The sequence below is a fragment of the Chiroxiphia lanceolata genome, chromosome 1, assembly GCF_009829145.1.
Source record: "Chiroxiphia lanceolata isolate bChiLan1 chromosome 1, bChiLan1.pri, whole genome shotgun sequence".
Classification (NCBI taxonomy): domain Eukaryota; kingdom Metazoa; phylum Chordata; class Aves; order Passeriformes; family Pipridae; genus Chiroxiphia; species Chiroxiphia lanceolata.
The window spans coordinates 149222986-149241656 of NC_045637.1; the positions used below are offsets into that span (position 1 = coordinate 149222986).

The 18671-nt window shown below is 41.0% G+C and overlaps 1 protein-coding gene across 10 annotated transcripts in view; it reads left to right on the plus strand.

The window, feature by feature from the left end:
• The window catches only part of KMT2C (lysine methyltransferase 2C), a 194339-nt gene that overhangs the window by 58611 nt on the left and 117057 nt on the right, over nt 1–18671 (plus strand). For all 10 annotated transcript variants that reach the window (XM_032692870.1, XM_032692911.1, XM_032692865.1 and 7 more), the window contains 2 exons: nt 3863–4001; nt 17536–17742. In XM_032692870.1, the coding sequence (XP_032548761.1) occupies nt 3863–4001; nt 17536–17742 (346 nt within the window). The remainder of the gene's footprint in view (nt 1–3862; nt 4002–17535; nt 17743–18671) is intronic.

An 18671-nucleotide genomic window follows, 5' to 3' on the forward strand; every position in this document is an offset into this window, starting at 1 on the left:
TGACACCTCTTTGGTTTTTCTTTTTCAGCGTCACTATATACTGACAATTATAAGATTTTAAAGAATTTTTTTTGTGGTAGAATTCCTACAGTATTTTCAGGTTCTGACTTGACAGGTAGTTTTCGACTATTTAAAAGAAAAATTTTTGGATATGCTGGTGTCTTTTCATTGCCTGATTGTCATGGCTGAGCCCACATATTTATCTCCTTATCTTGTTGCAGTTTTACCTAAGTAGGTTGCAGAATAGGGTCTTGTGATTACTAGAAAACAGAAAAGGATTGTTTATAACAAAAGAACATTTTTAGATATTTAGTCAATGTTGCTTCATCACATTCCCAAAGGAATACTGTAAATTTTGTCAATCCCAGTGAGTTCCCTGCATATCTGTCCCCTGTCAATGGGGGGAATTTAATTTTTTTCCCCTACTATTTCATATCTCCATCCTTGGAGATGCTCATAAACCATCTGGTCATACTCCTGGGCCGCTTGGTCTGGTGGCCCTGCTTGAGCAGGGCCTTGGACAAGGTGACCTCTGGGCTGCCTTCCAACCTCAGCCATGCTGTGATTCCATGAGTATTACCCAAGCTGTAAAGCATGTGGAAGTCTCAACCCTTTTGATGACTCATGTGGATAGGAACTTTAGTCCTTGTAGTATTGGGAGATTTCTCTTAAACTGAATAAGAAAAGAAGGCTTTTCTGTCCTCCCTAGCCAGGTGGGGAAGAACTATGGATGTCATTGTCTTCAAATAATAAAATTTTTTTAAATTTAAATTTTCCTAGTATTTTCCTAATGTTTTAGAATAGTAACATTAAAAAAAGAATTTAAAGATATTTTGGAATTGTGGAATTAGCTTTTTTAAATCTCTGTCCCCTCCTTAACTCATTATGCATGGGCAAGACCTCCATTGTGCCAGAAACAATCATGAAGATTCAAAATAAAGCCTTATGTATGAATCTGCAAATGAGCTTCATATTTATTAATCATTCATGGTTCCTTCACTCCCAGTAGCTTCAAAGTAGGTTGCCATAACCAAATCTGATGAGTGTTCATTAAATATATTGTGCCACCTGCTTCCAAGAACATCTCTGAGGTGTGTCTGAGATGTCCCTTTGCCGTGCCAGTGCTGGACTCCCATATCCTGAGAGTTTGACTCGTGAAATGCATTACTGCTGTTCTTCCTTAATCTTTTGTAGGAAAACTTCCACAAAAGTTGAAGTATGGCACACACAACTAACACACACACTGTTTTCATCATGCTACTTAGTGAGCACCAAGTTTTCAGTCTTCCTGCGGCATATTGAGGCACAGTTTGGTTTATTGCAGAGACAGCAGTTGGGATGTTGTTTGTCTCATTTAGTATAATTTGGGTCCCTCCTTCTCTAAAGAAACAAACAGCAGGGGTGAAAGCTCCATAAGGATGTAAGCTCAGAGAGTTGTCATGTGTAGTGAAACAATCTGTGTCTTCTCACACAGTCCAGGGTTCTTGAGGGAGTCCCGAGAACTTCACCTTCCCAGTGTGGTGGTGCCCGCTAATGGTAATGAGATGAAAGCTGGCAAAGAGTAAATGGCTTTTACTTGCCCAAAAGTTTCTACAGGCACACAGTAAAGCAAAGTCCCTTTTGCAAAGTTTCACTGGGTTAAAGAAAGTCGCCAAGATGGATCAGAGCAAGGCCACAGTTTCCGGTGGTCTTCCTGGAGCTCCTCAGGCGTGGTTGTCCCGGGCTGTGTTGTGGGTTTTGTTTCTAGTGCTTTGGCATCTGTCTGTCTTCCAAGTGTTTATGTTTTGCTCTCTGCATTGAGGTTGTATTTAGAAATTTGGGGGTTACTGGCACAAAATTATCCTTCAGATCCAGCATAGTTGGAAACGCTCTGCAGGCTGTTATGAATGGCTCCGCTGGATGCTGCCGGTTTCAGGAATCCTCATCCAGGAATGATTGCAGGGATGTTTGTTCAGATGTGCCAAAAACGAAGGGGTGTGGGGTTTGGGTTTGGTTTGTTTTGTTTTCTGTACGGAGCCATTTACTATTACAAAGGGTGTATTCCCAACAGGATATTTATTTAGCATCAAATGATCATCCAGCATTTTTTTTTTCAGGATAGGTTGGTGGAAGGGGTTTGACATGAGCCATTTGGCTTTCAAACAGGTAGTCATTTTTGGATGTTTCAGATGTCCAAAACCATTTCAGATGTATGTTACTGAGCAGCTTAACTGAAATAGGTGAAGCAATTTCAGTTTACACCAGCTCCAGTAAGTACCTGGCACACCCAATCATGACCAGGAATTTTGGTTTATTTTTTTTCTTAATTTTGTGTTTCTCTTCAGTATGGTTCAGAGAACTTCACTGAAGGTTTTAAATATTATACATTGTCTTCCTAAATGTGTTCACTCTAGGTTAAAGAGTAGTTTTACTTCAATCTCTGTACATCAAACAAGACAGATTTACCCTTCTCCATGTGCTGTAGTGGGCACATGCTTTCAGTATTGCAGACCAAGCTGTGCAGCTTTATGTTCTGAGAATTTTTCTCTCTTTTATTGTATTTATGTATAAGATCAAAGCTTGTAGGAGGTTTTTGTGCATGCCCACCCATGTCACAGATTCTCCTAACCATCCGTTTCTCCACTTGAGTCATTTATCCTTTGCAATATTTGATTATATTTTGACATGTTGTGTATTAATTCATTTAAAAATGTGACTGTATCTTCTGCTTAATCTTCTAAATTATCTGCTACTTTACTCTAACGGAACTTGGTTGCAAGAACTGTATGCATTGGCCTCCTAGCTCAAACCCATGTTCACTGGAGGCTTTAGGGGGTGTGTGACTCAGGTGCAGGTCCTTCCTCTGGTGCTGCCCTGAGACAGATGAAGCAGCCATGGACACAGGCAGGATGAGGCACTTGTGTCTTAAGCTGGATATGCCAAAGCTCATCTACCAGAGTCCTATATAATTTTTATGTTATTTAGGTTTCAAAATAAAGTATGCAGAAGTGCAGAAACACCAAATTTTGCTCTGCAGCCTTGACCCTTGTTACTGTGCATTCTGGTGCACTTGGAGCAGCACATCACCACGTCCTTCTGGCAAACCCCTGACTCACTTTGTGCAAAAGAGGAAAGTGAATGGGAAGAAGATTTAAAGTTGCACAGACGGTGGCAACTTGGTGTTACATGTTTCAGAGCATAAACAAACTTTCTAGGCAAATAGTAGCATAGTCGGTTGTAGATGTGTATGTAAGTTTCTGTCTGACAAATAAGCTAAATTAAAAGGATGCTGAAAAAATTGTTATATTCCTTCAGATCAGAAGGAAGTTTAAGCTGGCATAAACCATATCCTTCCTTCCTTTATCTCCTCAATGCTGTGCCAGCACAGTTAGTGTAACCAGGAATGAACTTTGGCAGGGAATTGATCAAAGTTAAAGCTAATGTGGGAGGAAAAAAGGTTTGTTATATCCCAGATTAGTGTGCTCACTGTGGTGTTTGTTCAGGGTTGACACAGCAGGTGCACGAGAGGAGATGTGCGGAGAATGGGAATGTCTGAAACCCCAACCTCATATAAAAAGGTTGTCATTGAACAACTCTCCCCCTGCCCTGTTCCTCATTGCTTATTGAACAGCTTTAGTTCACAGTGAAACTCTGTGTTATGGAAATAATGTTATAGGCATTCAATTTCATATTTTAGCTACAGATGGTAATTTCCTACTCTTTTAATTTTGTTCTGTCTCAGAAGAAAGTTACATGGGTTAATCTTTCCATAAATAAAATGGATATTTGCTGCAGGAGGGAAAGCTTACAGATGGATTTTTTTTTAGCCTAAATAAGTAGGTAACGTACTAAATGATTTTTTTTTTTCTTATTTGTTAAACAGAAGTCAAAGAGCAGTCTGCAGAAGAGGATGCCCAAACGGAAGTGGACAGCACCAAGCAGCTAACACCAGTCCTTCAGCACTCAGTGTCCGAGGAGTCTGCCAGCTCCACTGCCTCCGTGGGTGTGGAAGCAAAAACCAGGTGAGGGAGTGAGGAGGAGGGTGCTGAGTCAGGGGCAGGGCTGGGAGTCATGGAATGGGGTGCAGAGTGCTCGGGGCACAGGGCTGGGACACGCTGCTGGTGCTTTGAAGTGGTGGCAGCAGCAGCAGCAGCAGCAGCAACAGCAGCCCGTGCTTGGGACCGAGGGGTTAATTGGTGTGTGGGGAGGGCAAGGTGAAAAGCACGTTCCATGGGTGCTGTCCTCAGACTGCACTGGTAAACCCTTGAATTACAGGAAATTAGCTGGTTAAATTATGAGAGGCATAAGTGATAGGCGATAAAATGTGATTACTGAAGCTTTCCTCCTGTGCAGGGAATGGTGTATTAGCAAATATATATGAAGTTATTTTTGGTGTTTCAGCTTGTGTGACTATATTTTCAGGAACAAAGTAAACCAAATCTCTTGTCATATCTACTGTGTTCTTCCTTATTTCAGAATTTGTGATAGAGAAAGTAGCGTTTGTACTTTTTAACTTTTTATTAAAATGAATTACCTCAAAATCATTGAAAGTATTAATTACATTTTATGAGGGAAACCAGAACACACCGTGTGATCACTGTTGAAATGGTGCCACAGAATTCCAGCAGAGCTTCTCTCCTGAAGCTCTGATGACAGCTCCTAACCCAGTAGCAGGTCTCTGCTGCTGCAGAGAGTGCTGTTACCAGCTACCAGACAGTTACAGGTGTAATTATATTTTGACAGACTTGCAGAGAATTGTCATCATCACTTTACTTCCTCCTAGTCCAACACAGAACGTATTTTACATGCACAAAAAATTACTTAATCTACTTGAGGCATATGTAATTTTTATGTTTTACGTGCTCGCAAACTTTTTAAGGTTCCAAGAGCTACTTCCCTTCTTATAGAGAATTTCAATTAAATAGCTCTTGTGTGTACACCTGAACGAAATGAACAAAAATTTCTATTTTTAATGGAATTTTCCAAAGCTGATATTAAATTGCAGTAAATATGTAGAGCAACTTGAACTGAACAGCTGTTTTGCTTCACTATTTGACCCTGTTTTGGATCATTTGCAAAAAATTTAGTGCTGTTTCATCTGATCTCTCTTCTCCTCAAGGTTACTTTTTTGCTGTTATCATGAATATTTGATTACAGCACTTTCCATGGACATAAACTGGTTACTTAAAAGCTGGACAACAGTGTTCTGAAAAGACTTCTGCCTGCTTCTGAACCAGCCCTTATTTGCCCTCAACTTACTCTTCCTTCCAACTGAAAGTGTTGACTTTGATTAGTCAAGATGGAGTGGCTATTACAGGCTCATTGCTTTGGCTGATCAAAGCATTAAAGAGCTGGGTACTATTAATTTTAATTAAAATAATAGTGATAATACTCTATCTCTGAGACTTTGGAAAGAGATGTACTAAGGAGATATGAAACAATTAATTGAGAGTCAGAGGTTTCTCTGACTCCAGGTAGTTTTGATTCCAAATTTGGATGCAGAATTGGGGTGAGTTGCAGAAGTCATTGATGTTCTCATAACAGTGGGGGAAGAAAACAGATGTCAGGGTTTCTTTGGGAGTGAGTCTTGAAAAAAGCCTCTTCTGATCCGTGACTTTTTGATCAATCCTTTGTGTCATTGTCTGTGGAGTGCTGCCACTACCATTGTGCCATGCAGGGGTAGGAAGACTGGATTCTGGGGGCTTGCCTCTGTTTTCTTAGGAGAAAATACAGCATGTGAAATAACATACACTGACAGCATTGGGTTGTGTAATGGTGGGAGGAAATGCTTCAAGATTTAGGATGAAGTGTGACTCCACAGAGACTAAACCTGTAACTTGGGGAAGTAGATATTTGAAGCTGATTTCCAAGTAATTCATACTCATCGCTTCGCCTCTTTTTTTGTAAGCTTTTCTGCTTCTGTTTTATAACACAAGTAACCTTTATTTTCCAGTAAAGTGGAATGTTTATATATTTAAAAATAACTTTAGATATGTGAGACTTAGGAGAATTATGACAGTATATTGTAACAGACAGTGCAGAAATTGCCTAGAAGACAGAAAATCCAAGCCTCCACCAGAAGTAGATGTAGGTGTAGGTGGAGCTACTTTTGCATCACTTTTTCAGAGTTGAGTATAAGACAATTCTGGATTTCTGTCTTCAGAAATCAAGATAAGAGAGTTGGAGAAGCACAGGACATAAAATGAAGTCTTTCCTGTGAAATAAATTATTTGCAACTGAAAAACAGTGATTTTGACATAAGATATGTCAGAACCAGGATGGAGATTTTAGTAGCTGATAGATTAGCCAAAGCTTGGCTTGTCTATTTTTCTCTGGATCCTTCCTGAGACTGAGGCTAAATAAGAGCATTCAAGAAAAAGGCAAAGAGACATGGCCAATATTGGAACCTTTCTGAGGTGGGATATGGGAGTCCAAGACAACTATTGACTGCAAATGGGTTTGTGGCAGGGAATCGAGCAGCAGATTTAGTGTTAGTGCTCAGAAAGCAATATGTTTAAAAACCTTTAAAATAAACAGAATCTGAGCCATATCGGGGTAGGGAGGCTGAAAGGGGTGAGGAATGTGCTTGGAAGGAAGGAGTGAATTATTGACCACATGTGGGGAGGGGCAATAACATCCAGCAAAGACAAACTCCCAAGCCTGGCAGTGGCAGACGTAACGCTGCCAGCTCCGATATATCATGAGCGTCACCGGCTTTGGAGCCTTTTCCTTCAGTTGTTCCCTTTTTCTTTTTATAAGCCTTGTGAGAAGCTTCTGTCAGCCCGGGACTTATGGCTGAGTGCAATCCAGCTTCTTCGAAAGGAATCTGCTCCCTTGGTTTGTGCTGCCTGCAGGGAGCAGGGGAAGTGCAGCCCAAGAGGCAGGAAAGCAGCCAGGAGCCGGCTGTGACTTACAGCAGAGCCCACTTCCACCTTCCTCCCCTGCTCCCCACATTGTCAACCCCAAGCATTAAAAGCTAACAAGAGTGGCCTAGAAACAATTTCATAGAAGAACAAAACACCTTTTCATTCATTTTGCTTTCTGTCTGCTCCCAGAGACTGTAAATTGTATTAATTGCACATTTTCAATTCTTTTGCCATAATCACGAAGGCGGAACATTCTTAAAATAAATAAGTAGAAGCTGAGATTTTCAAACAGCTTTTTTGATTTTGGTACTTTGGCCTGCTAAGTATCTGCTCTTGTGAGCCTGTTGCTAAAACTACAAAAAAAACCCCGAAACCCTGGCAAAACACCTTCCTGCTTTCCTGCTTCACTTGTAATTGGACAAAGCACTTAATTTTCATTCCAGACCAATTGCACTATTCCCCCTTGCTTTATTGCTGCTGCTAAGATCAAATCTGGAGTCTGGAGATGGAGGGCTTGGGTGCTTTATTCCATCAAAAAGAAGTGGTTGGTGAACATCTGTAGATTGCTTGAACAAAGGAAGTGGTGGAAAAATGGAAAAGTAGCAGTAAACTTCTTTATCTTTGTTCCTTCTTTTTCTTTTTTTTTTTTTTTAGTCTTAAAGTGCATTACAAAACTTGCAACTCTCAGAACACCACTTGGTGGAAAAAGAAATTGTGGAGTGGCAGAGAGAGTAGATAATCTGGGCAGAATAACACTGCAGTGATGGAAGGAGAAGCTAGATCTTTGGGCAGGAGGAGTTAGATAAAAGATTTAATATTAAAATATTTTTTAAAATTATTAAAGTTGCAAAGTCAAGCACATGTTTTAGGAGATACCAATATTAAGATTAATTTTAAAACTGATTATTTCTTTTCATGCTCACGTATTACAATACAATTTGTAGTTTTACATGGATATTTTTCTCCAAGGATTGTTTCTGCAGAGGATCGACCTTGTGCATGATACAGGGCATTTGAAAGCATTTCAGAGTTTTGCCTTTACCCTTTCAGATCTAGATCCACATAAGCATTTACAGTATCTTCCTCTGAAGTCAGTCAGTTACTTCTGCATCTGGAAAGTGGACATAGTATTCCTTTGTGTCACAAAAATTAATTATTTAATAATAGTGAAGTAATATTTCAGCATTATATCAATGACCTGTCTAACCCAGAGTGAAATTACTGATTTGGCTTGCAAGGCACAATTAAAGACCAATACCACACATCAAAACATGAGGAAAAAGTTAAATATTTGCTGGTTGTGCATCCTGTCTGTTCATGCATCAGCTAAGGAAACGCTCTCCAGAAGAATTTCATAACAGATCGTTGTTAAAGCAGCTCCACCATAGGGCAGGAAGGGACCTTTGGAAGTCATCTCATTCCCCTCCTTTTCCAAGGCAGCTATCTACAGCTGTCATTCCTGACACAAGCTTACATAAACTGCTTTTAAATCTTCCAATAATAAGAACTCCATATCTTCCCTGAACAGTCCCTTCAAGTCTCTTCTTTGTTTTTACTGTTGGAAACACTTTCCTCACGTCTAACCCACACACTCTCCGCATTCTGGGTTTATTCCATTACTACTTGTACCATCTGCCAAGTATAATGGAGGACAGATTTGTGCCAAAGGGGCTTGGTTTATTTCCCCAGCATGCTTTACCTTGTAACAGAGATCCCAAATTTGTTGCTACTTTCTTTGTAGACGGTGTTTTCTTGAGCTCCAACTCTTCCCGCTGGTTTGAGTTCCTTCCAGATGGTCTGTGTCTCTCTCAGAGCACAGAAGGCGTGTCGCACAAATGGGGCCAAAGAAGGATTTCACAGGCAGCTGAAATCCTGCCTTTTCCTTAGGCTGAACGATTGCCATTGTGACCATAATGTATTTAATGCTCTCTTGTACAAGTTGTGCCTTGTGGAATTTGACACTGTAATCAGTGACATTCATGACTGGGCCTTTACATTGCACAGACCTTTGCTCTGTGATTTGCTCTGTTTCATAGGAAGGTCCAGCCACACCAACCATCCTTAGAAATGTCTCTTGCCCAGCGTGAGCAGGTGCTCGCAGCTGCTCCAGGTTTCTGGAGTCCCACTCTCAGCCTCTCACAGATGTTCTGAGGCAGTTTTTCTGTCTCTCTCCCATCCTATTTAAGCTGTTTGTCCCCACCTGGGTCTTCCTGCTGCTGACACTCAGCTGTCCTGCACTGGTGGGCAGCCAGCTGAGCACTGGCAGGTCAGGTCTGATGCCTGGACAGATTTTCTTTCCTCAAGATGATGGCAGACAGACAGAAGCACCCCATGAGCGGGATGTCACGGCTGGCAGTCTGTCAGGCTGTGCTGAAGGACTGACAGCAGTAGTTGTTACAACATGGGATGCCTACTTTGTCATAGGATTGCAGAGATCCGTGATAATCACAGGTGGTGGTGGGAGTCTGGGATCTTAAGTTCTGTTCCATGTGGAGTGAATACAGATTTTTCATTTCTTCCAATAACACCTTTTCTGTTTTTTTTGTTTTTGTTTTTGTTTTTTTTGCCTCCAGCTTTCTTTGTCAACTACTTGTCTTTTTTCATGTTGTTGACTTCTCTCCATATTCCCATTCTCTTTATTTTTCTAATCCTAATCTCTGCTCGTCAGTTCTAATCATTATTTCAGTATCCACTTAGTTGTGGTTTATTCTTCTTTGCCTGTCTGCCTGATCTGCAGTTTCCTTCCCTCATCTCCAGTGGCTCCCAGACAGGTGTTTGTGACATGATATTTCTTCTCACACCTTTAACCATTTTCTTGTTCGTTTTCCTTTTTAGCTGTGACTCTGTTCTCTTCTTTCTTCCTTTGGCTTTCTGTGTGATCTGTATTATTTCCCACAGTCAGTAGTCCCATTTCTCCATCACCCTCCATTTCCCTCCCACAGCAAACCCTCTGTCGTGCCCTGCCCATTCATTCATAATTCCTTCCTCCCTTCCATATCCCAGCTGACTGAAAATACAGGCAATTTAAATGGCAAAATCTGCACTCACAGCATCCCAAAGCTGTAGTTGCAGATATGATCCCTGTGAGTGTCTCTGACCTTTGCCAGAAGGATGTTCATTCACAGGGTATGGATGGTGCATCTGGAGTCTGCTTTCACACAGGGACTGAGAGAGACTGGAGTGTGATTAGTGAAGAGAGAATTTCTGAGCTCATAGCTTCGATGTGCTAAAGCTTGGCTTGAACACATGTGATCTCCTTGGTGAGGTTGGAAACGTCGAGAGAAATGAGTTTGGACTAATTTTCATAGGCTTACAGAAAGTGTATCTCTAACTTCAAAGATGAATGTAGTAAAACTTAAAAAGTTTTTTGCAGAACAACAGAAGGATTGATCAAAGATCTGAAGTAGCTCCCAGTTAAGCAATTGAGAACCATTCAGTGTGTAAAAGATGTTACAGAGGGAAGATAAAAAGCTTCAAAATCATAGGTGGCTGTATCCTGGCTGTTCAGTTTCTTTTAATGCAAGAAACTGAGGGTCATCAAATGAAACTTTTCAGGGTTAGATGCAGAATAAAAGGAGGTGATTCTTTGCACAGTAAATAGTTGTCTAGAGTGACACTCCTTGCTGAAAATTTATGTGAGGTTAAGAACAGACTGGGCAAGTTCATGAAAGAGAAACTGAGAAGGAGTATATAGGGAGGCCCTGAACTGAAAGTACTGGGAGTCATGGATGGTATCATGTCTGCCCTGCTCTTTAATATCCCCTGTGCAATCTGCTTACCCTACTTTGATGAAGCTTTCTTGAAAAACTGCTATTTAAAACCAACTTGGTGTATGGTAAATTTTAGTAATTTTCAGACAGTAAGACCCTACTTAGTGTTTGTATGGAGTTGCCTCCAAGTGGTGCTGGCACTTCTGTGGGGTTTATGTGGGTTTGGTGTGATTGTGGCCGCCCCTCCCTGGAAGGTTGGGTGGGGTTTGAACAACCTGGTCTGGTGGAAGGTGTCCCACAAGGGGATTGGAACTAGATGATCTTTGAGGTCCTTTCCAACCCAACCCATTCTATGATTTCATGGTTGATTTCCCAAGAGAGGGAATTTGGCTTGAACAGACAATGCTTTCTGAGTACAAATGCACACCGAAGTAGGAGGCCACAGAACTTTTTATTCTTGAAGTTTTATCAGTCAGAGGTTGATTCACCTCTCAAAATTGCATAAAGTATCACCTTTCAGGTACACTCACAGTTGCACTCTATATGGGATTGTTATTTGGGAGTACATGTCAGTTCAGATGGACATTAAAGAACGATCCATATTGCCTTGGAGTAGGACCTCTAAATTCAATTCATTCAGCATTGGCATTCTGGTAACCCCTCCTGCATTTAGGGTATGTGAAACCCTAACTGAGCTTTAAACATTTGTTTAAATTAAAGCTGACACATACTGATGGTGAATAAGAGCATATTTTCTGAATTTCAAAATGTCAGTTAAATGTGTTGTTTTGGTGGTGTTTGGAGGGTAATGTTTTCTTTCTTTCAAATGAGAAGAGTATCATTAAGTTGATTACATGGCTGTAGAACTCCAACTGTGCTGGTTTGAAGAAATTGGAAAGCAATTATTGCCTAATGCAGCTTAATTGCTTTGTGCAAACTTCTAAAATTCTTCACCTGGAGTTCATATGAACTCCCTCCTGCCTCCTTTTTTTTCAAGGAATTTTGCTGCATAAGTTAAATATTCATTTCAAACCCAACTCTTAATAGTGTAATAGTGTCAAACCACTTCACAATTTCAAGTTGTTCTGTAATTCAGTTTCCTATTGGAAGGAGAACACTTAGTATGTCAAATGTTTAAATACAGCTTTCAGCTGAGAACTTCTGCTTCTTTTTCTCTGTAGTATCTCCATGTTGCCCTTTGCATCCTTCTCTATCCTTAGTATCCTTCATTCAGATCGGTGATTTATTGGGTTGTTAACCCTGTGTCAATGTGAAGCTGTTATGCATCACCTAATGAGGCTTCTTCAGTCAGTTTTCCTATCAAGCTTCTTCATTATTGTGGTCCAGGTATTTATAGCATGTTTAGATGAAGCTGAAAAGCTTCATCTGAATCCCAGAGTTTTAGAATAACTCCACGTCTGTGAATATCTCACATGTATTAGAACTCACACTGATGCAGACCTCTGGTGTTGTTTCAAGCCAGAAATCTTTTTTTTTTTTTTCACTTAAAAGGCAGCTTGTGGGTCTTGATTTGAATTTACATAAATGATACAATGGTGGATCTTCACCAAGGAGAAAAACAATTTACTCTTTAAATAACACAACATAAAAGCAAAGACAAAGTATTTTATGCGTTAACAGAACCTGGCAGAGCTAAATAAATAGTAGGTCCCCTGTAGCATTTAATTTAGCTTTTTAGCATATGTTAAAACTACTAACAGGGTTAGGTGGGAGAAGAATTCTCATGGCCAATTCTCATCAGTCTGCTTCGGTAATCAGTACAAACAATGCTCTGAAGTTCTCTTTTGCTCCCATGTATTCAACTTTATTGTGCTGAGCTTAATTTTCATTGTGAAAAATAGATGTTAAAAACATTTTAAGTTTCTTTAATAACTAGTGTGTGTGAAAAAGACATCCTGAAGGCATTTCCAGACCTTGATGAAAATTAGTGCATAATTCCTTCAAAAACAAACAAGCTCATAGCAAAAATTACATGATACCCTCTTCACCTTCTATTTCAACCCAAAACATGAATGCAGTAGAATTTTATGCTTTCCAAGTTGGTTTTTTTTTTTAGCTTTAGTGCAATTGTTATCGTGGCAAATGGCAGTAGTGAACATCTGCAACTTTGTATTTCATGTAGAGGCAATGGATCTTACTGGAATTGCCATGCCTTGGGTTTTCTCAGATATAATCCATCGATTTTTCCTGTTTAAACAACAAGAATGAGTCGTTTTTATTGTGATTAATTGAAAAGGTGAATGCACAGCAAAAATTCTTTGGTAATCCCCCTGTCACAGTCAGCTGGGAAGGATTTTGGAAAAGCTAAGAGGTGAGCATCTCTTGAGCTGAATCCATGAGTTTGTATCTCTGCTGCTAACAGCTTTCCTTCATCTCCATGGGATACTTGGATTCCCCTGGGTGTGCTCTCCTGAGGGAAGGGGACCTTTAACACCTCCCTGCAGAAGAGGCGGCTACAGGATTCCTTTAGTCTGCTGCCTTCACCATTTAGTACTGAAAGGGTTGGATAACTCCAAGTGTCTAACTGATAATGATGTTCTTACTGATAATGATGTTCAGCACAGCCTACTTGTTGTCTTCCTTGGCATTCAGCTGTGTGGGAATCCTGGAGACATGGAAGGAAATTATTCCTGTGAAAATGAGGAAGGAAACTTTATTTCCCCAGGTGTATACACGGAGTTGCAGGTCCGTGGCAGTGCCTCCTACCCATGTATAAAAAATATGGAGGAGAGTGGGAGTGGGACCCTCATCTGATACTGTTGAGGGTCACTCAAACTCACATGGACCAATCTGAAGGTTTCCAGCAACTGCACAGCACTCCAAGTGTACATCTGTGAGACACGGGACGCAGCAACATGTTTGCTTAGCCATTCTGCACATCTGCTTGTTATCAAGGAGCCTTGGCTGCCATAGGATACCCCAGTGCCATTTCCCAGCTCAGAAGGATCCAGGAGGGGCTTCTACTTACTCTTGGAAGTTATATTATAGGGGGACTTGATGTGTTTTAAGTGTTGATAATCCCAATGCTCAGCCTTAATTCTGTTAAAAAAAAAGTTTGGGGGACTCTCAGTTTTACCTTAATTTTCTGACCGAATATTTGCAAGCCAACTAGATGATGTTTCTCCTCCTCTGGTTGTAATTTAATATTGTGCAACTAGTTGCCCAATACTGCATATGTTGAAATGAACTCCTTTCAACTGGAAAGTGTATTTTAGGATGAGTCCTGATGACTGTATGTCATTGGTCAAGTAGAGGAAATAGTGACTGTTCTCCCTTCCTCCAGGATTAACTGGCTGCAGGGCATTTTGTTTTCCTTTGTCAGGATGTGGACAGGGGAGGATTGTAGCACTTTAGATTCTTGTCAGGGGTTTTAGTAAATTCTGTGTGAAGAAGAGGCACTGACCAAAACAACCCGATAAAATAAGAAGTTGTAGAAGAAAATGGCTGCAAAAGAAGGGTTGCTGAGATTGACGTGTTTCTGGTTAGAAAGGGCATCCTTCAAACATGATCTCCTCACATGGCTCGATAGGAACAGACATTAACTTCAGACATTATTAGCCTTTTTGCCTCTTACTGCATCCTCGTAACCCAGTATGTCTGATCCGATCTGAACATAATTTTTCCTCAGTGTTATGTATTAAAATTTGTGTGCATCTGTGAAATCCTTTGGGATGAGGTGAGGTATATAAACACCTCCTGGTAATGAATCACCTCTGCAACTTTAAACCTGTATGAAAAAAGTAGCATTTGTTGTGGGAAAAATTAGAAATTAAGTCAAAGTTCCAAATAGTGATGAACTTACATTTTGGGTTGGAGCACCTAAGATATATCTTAAATGGTGTACTGGTGAGCTGCTTCTTTTTTTTTTTTTTCTTAGTAGCTTATAAAAAGATTTCTGACACATCGTCTCTTGCTTTTTATCCCATTTTGAATTATCCTGTTCTTAAAATATGCTAATTATGATAACAGATCTAGGGTTTGATCTTAAGAGTTGCCAGTATCTCAATTTCGCTATCTTCAGTATGAGAGCTCTTCTTGCATCACAGATTTAGATCCTCTAATTGCATATTGACATATGGAAAGTAGATTTGTAAGTACTTTCTGCAATCCTCAGCTGATAGGAAAAAATCTCTACCTTCTGCCCATACAGACATAACTTAAAATATTTACTGAGCACTTAAAACTTAAAAGGCTAACGTGATGGAACTGTCCACTTTGTACTTACTGCATGGCAAGCCAGCCACGTGGCATGTTGGGAGGCAGAGGAATGTGGCTTTCCTGGAGAGGGTCTCTCTAGCATCCAGATCCTGGGAGGGAGTTCACTGCCACTGGCTGTTTATAGGTATCTGGGAGTGTGATATACTTGAAGCCCTTCTGCTTACCCTCCCTGGAAAGTGTGAAACCTTTTTTTCCCCCCTTTTATAAACCCTTCCCCCTGTCTCAGCCCCACGGTCTCTTGGCAGTGGCCAGGGAATGTTCTGCTGCTCCTGTCCTTCTCTTCTGTATCCGTGTGTTCACAAGTCCTTAGCGAAGGGTTCCCCCAGCACCCTCCCCGTGGTGAGCACTCGAGCACTCGCTTCAGCTGCGGTCCCCAGCTTTGCTGGAGCAGGAGCAGTAGCACAAACCATATGATTCTTGACAGCTTCACAGCTGCCCGCACCACGCTGCAGAGTAGCTGTGAAAGTCTCTGCTCCTGTTGTTTCACTCCACTCTGCTGCAGAAAAGCTGGAAGTTGTGGTGCCGGAGCTGCCTTACAGGCTCCAGAAATATCATCTTTACTCCTGTATGCCTTTTCAAATAATACCACTTGAAAAGTTAGTATATTTTTTTTTCTTAGTTACTGTTTCATATTTCTCTTCTATAAACCTTAACATTATTGTGTACTTGCTACGACTCCTCTTTAACGAGCTTTGTTTATTTGTTTGTAATTATCCTCAAGTCTTTTAATGAGCAGTGATAGTCTGTCCTAACAGGATGTATGAATAATTATTTATTCCACTGTGGATAATCTTGTGTTTGTAACTAGTGTAATTTATATACCATGGTGCTGCCTGTTTAAATCTCTTAAGTCTCCTCACAAGTCTCTTTAGTCTCAACCAGCATAAATAGCTTTGCTTTCCCTGCTTAGGAACTCTGCCTATGAGGCCAGATCAGGTTTCACTGGCAGTCTAGTGGTTATAGTCACTGACAGACAAATAATAGTGTGTTTGTTGCTCTATCACTCTGAAAGCCAGCTATAAAATAGACATATGTACTGGTTAGCTGTAACTATTCATTTTTCACTGTTCTTACACTGTCTTTATCTCTATTTTCTTTGCATTTTTTTTTTTCTGGAACGTGTCAGACATTTGCCATCAGCTCCGGGGGTTGTGCTGGCTCACGCTGGTCGTGTGTTCAGGCAGATCAGGGAGGGATTTGCGACCGAGGCCACGGGATGAGGACAAATGTTTCCTCACAGTACTGTGGGAGGGTATGATTTGGGTACCATGAATGAGACTTGTTTTACCTGCCCACCAACCTGCATGTCCCCAAAGGTCCATTTGTGTCAGGGAAAGTACAATCCTACCTATAGACCATTAGCAAAATTATTTGGCTACATTCTGGGCTTCATTTTGGGCTTGTGATATACTGCTTCCTTCCTTAGCATCTGACTGTAATAGAAGAGCAGTTCAAAGGCATTTACATACCCACTTTTATTTTCTTTATTTTCTTTCTTGTTTTTTTTTTTTTTCCTAGTGTTGCCTATGGGGAGAGCAAAAAAGATCCATCTCAGATTATGTTAAACCAAATCTCAGGGGCTTTTGCTGGATTCTCAGGAGTTTCTGTTCTGATCTTTTTCTTTCCTTTTCCACTTTCACCTTTTTCTGTTGCTGTTCCTGTCTCTCCAGGCTGAAAAGCACTCTTTATTTTTCCCCCTAGAATTTAGTAAATATTATACAGGAGTTCAGCCTTAAGGTTTTCTCTTCCTCCCACTTTACTTCCCTCCTCTCACTCACGCAGCACAGAGTGTCCCAAATCCAAATGTGCCACCTTGGAGATGCACTGAAATCTATTTAAATGGAATCCAGGCATAACCAAGCCTCTATCCAAGTGCCTGATTCCCTGAGGCATCTTTTTGCGGTCTTTGGGGCATAAATACGAAGAAAACAGAATTGCTCATTTAAGCATTTAAAAAAAAAATGTGTTAAATGGCCTTCCTTTAATGCAAACTGCATTGCTTGCAGAAGTTCACATTTAAAGTTTGTGGATCTGTTTATTATAGAAATATTTTTCAGTAGCTTCCATATGATGTGACACAAGGAGTGCTGTCAGAGCTGTCATTTCAATCCTGTCGCTATGTTATGCATGTTAAAACATAATTGCAAATGGCACACGGCATTGCAGCGGTCACAGTTCTGTAAATATAAAATTCCTCTAGTAAAACTTCTAGACATAGTTTGTTTTTAAATATTAAAGTAAACGAGGATGTTTGGATTTTTGTATGTTTTATGCCCTGTGACTGTAGCTATTGCTGTGATTTTCTCATTATTCCATTTTTTGCTCCATGTTTTATTAAATACCTTTTGGTATTTGCACACTGTGTTACATATAAGCTGTATGTGCTTACAGAAAGGTGTATGTGTAGTAATGTTCTGTATGTCCTGTAACGTTCTGATGCTTTTTAGCAAGCACGTGTTTAGAGACACAGAATTTTTGAAATTATTTTAACCATTTGAATAAGTGGGGATTTTTTTGGTTGTTTTGTTAATCACATACAGTCTTGTGAACAAAATAAAAGTTCTTTTAATGTAACTGTAAATTAGCTGGAAATAGCGTTTCTAAATATTGAATTCTGACAGCACTTGGGAGCTTTTATTGTTTTGTTATAAAGGGTTAAATTGGACTGAAAATTACTCTTTGGTGGTGTATCCTCTGGTGGTTTTCCCCCAAAAAAGAAGTAATGATCTTCCCTTTTACAGCGAACAACTCTGCGCCTTTTGTTACTGTGGAGAACGGAGCTCATTAGGACAAGGAGACTTAAAACAATTCAGTCCAACTCCTGGGTATGTTATTCCATGGAAAAACCAGCCTTTAAATAAGAGTGAAGCCAGCGACAGCACCGATGGAGCTTGTGAGAGAACTCCAAGGCAGAACTCAGTGCCGCGCAAACAGAGAGGACAGAAGAAGTAAGTCCATTGTACAATAAACATTCACTGTTTTTGTTTTGCATGAAATCCAGGAAACATCTTTACTGATCCTGTATTTGCAAGAAGCAAATAACTTGTATTTGTGAAAATGTGGGTTATTAACAAATAACCCGTACGAAAACCTAACCAAAAGCAGAACCCCAGAACAACCACCACGCGAGCAGCATAGCAATAGCTCTTCTGCTTTTTAAAAATGGGTTGGTTTCTTCCCCCGAGTGAGAATCTTCAGTCTGGAAGAACGCAGAAAAGAGACATAGTTGCTGCAAAGCGCAGATCTGCTTGTGAGTTGGAAGTAAAAGTATATGTGAGGGTAGGAGACGATGGACTTCTGATACTTCATGTGTTGTGTGGACTGGAGTAATGAGAAGCCTTTGCCCATCTAGTCAGTGCTTTACCCCGCCTTTGCCCATCTAGTCAGTGCTTTACCCCTTGCCCTCCAGAGCTGGCTCTGGCACTGGTGTGGGTGCTGTTCTAGGCACACCCCAGTGCTTCTTGCCCTCCAGAACTGGGGTTTGCTGGTAGCTCTCCCAGCTGGATGTGTTTGGCCATCACAGGGGCAGCGCCCTGAGGCCTCTCTGAGGGATGCTGGGGGTGTACTGAGCTCCAAAACTAGGATTTCTGCCATTCACGGTGTGTCCAGCGATGGCGTTTGGATGTGACCCATCAGAGCCGCGCTCGCACGTCTGTTCGCACGCGGGGGTCCCGTCAGTCACCGTGGCCTTTGGCTTGTGTGGTGTTTGTGGGCAGGGGCGGTTCGTGCAGTGGCTGCTGGTAAATGTGGGATGGCGGCAGCAGCTGCAGGTGGTGTGGGGCTGAGGGCGGTGGTGTAATGCAGGGCCACGGGCAGTGTGGGGCTGAGGGCGGTGGGGTGATGCAGGGCCACGGGCAGTGTGGGGCTGAGGGCGGTG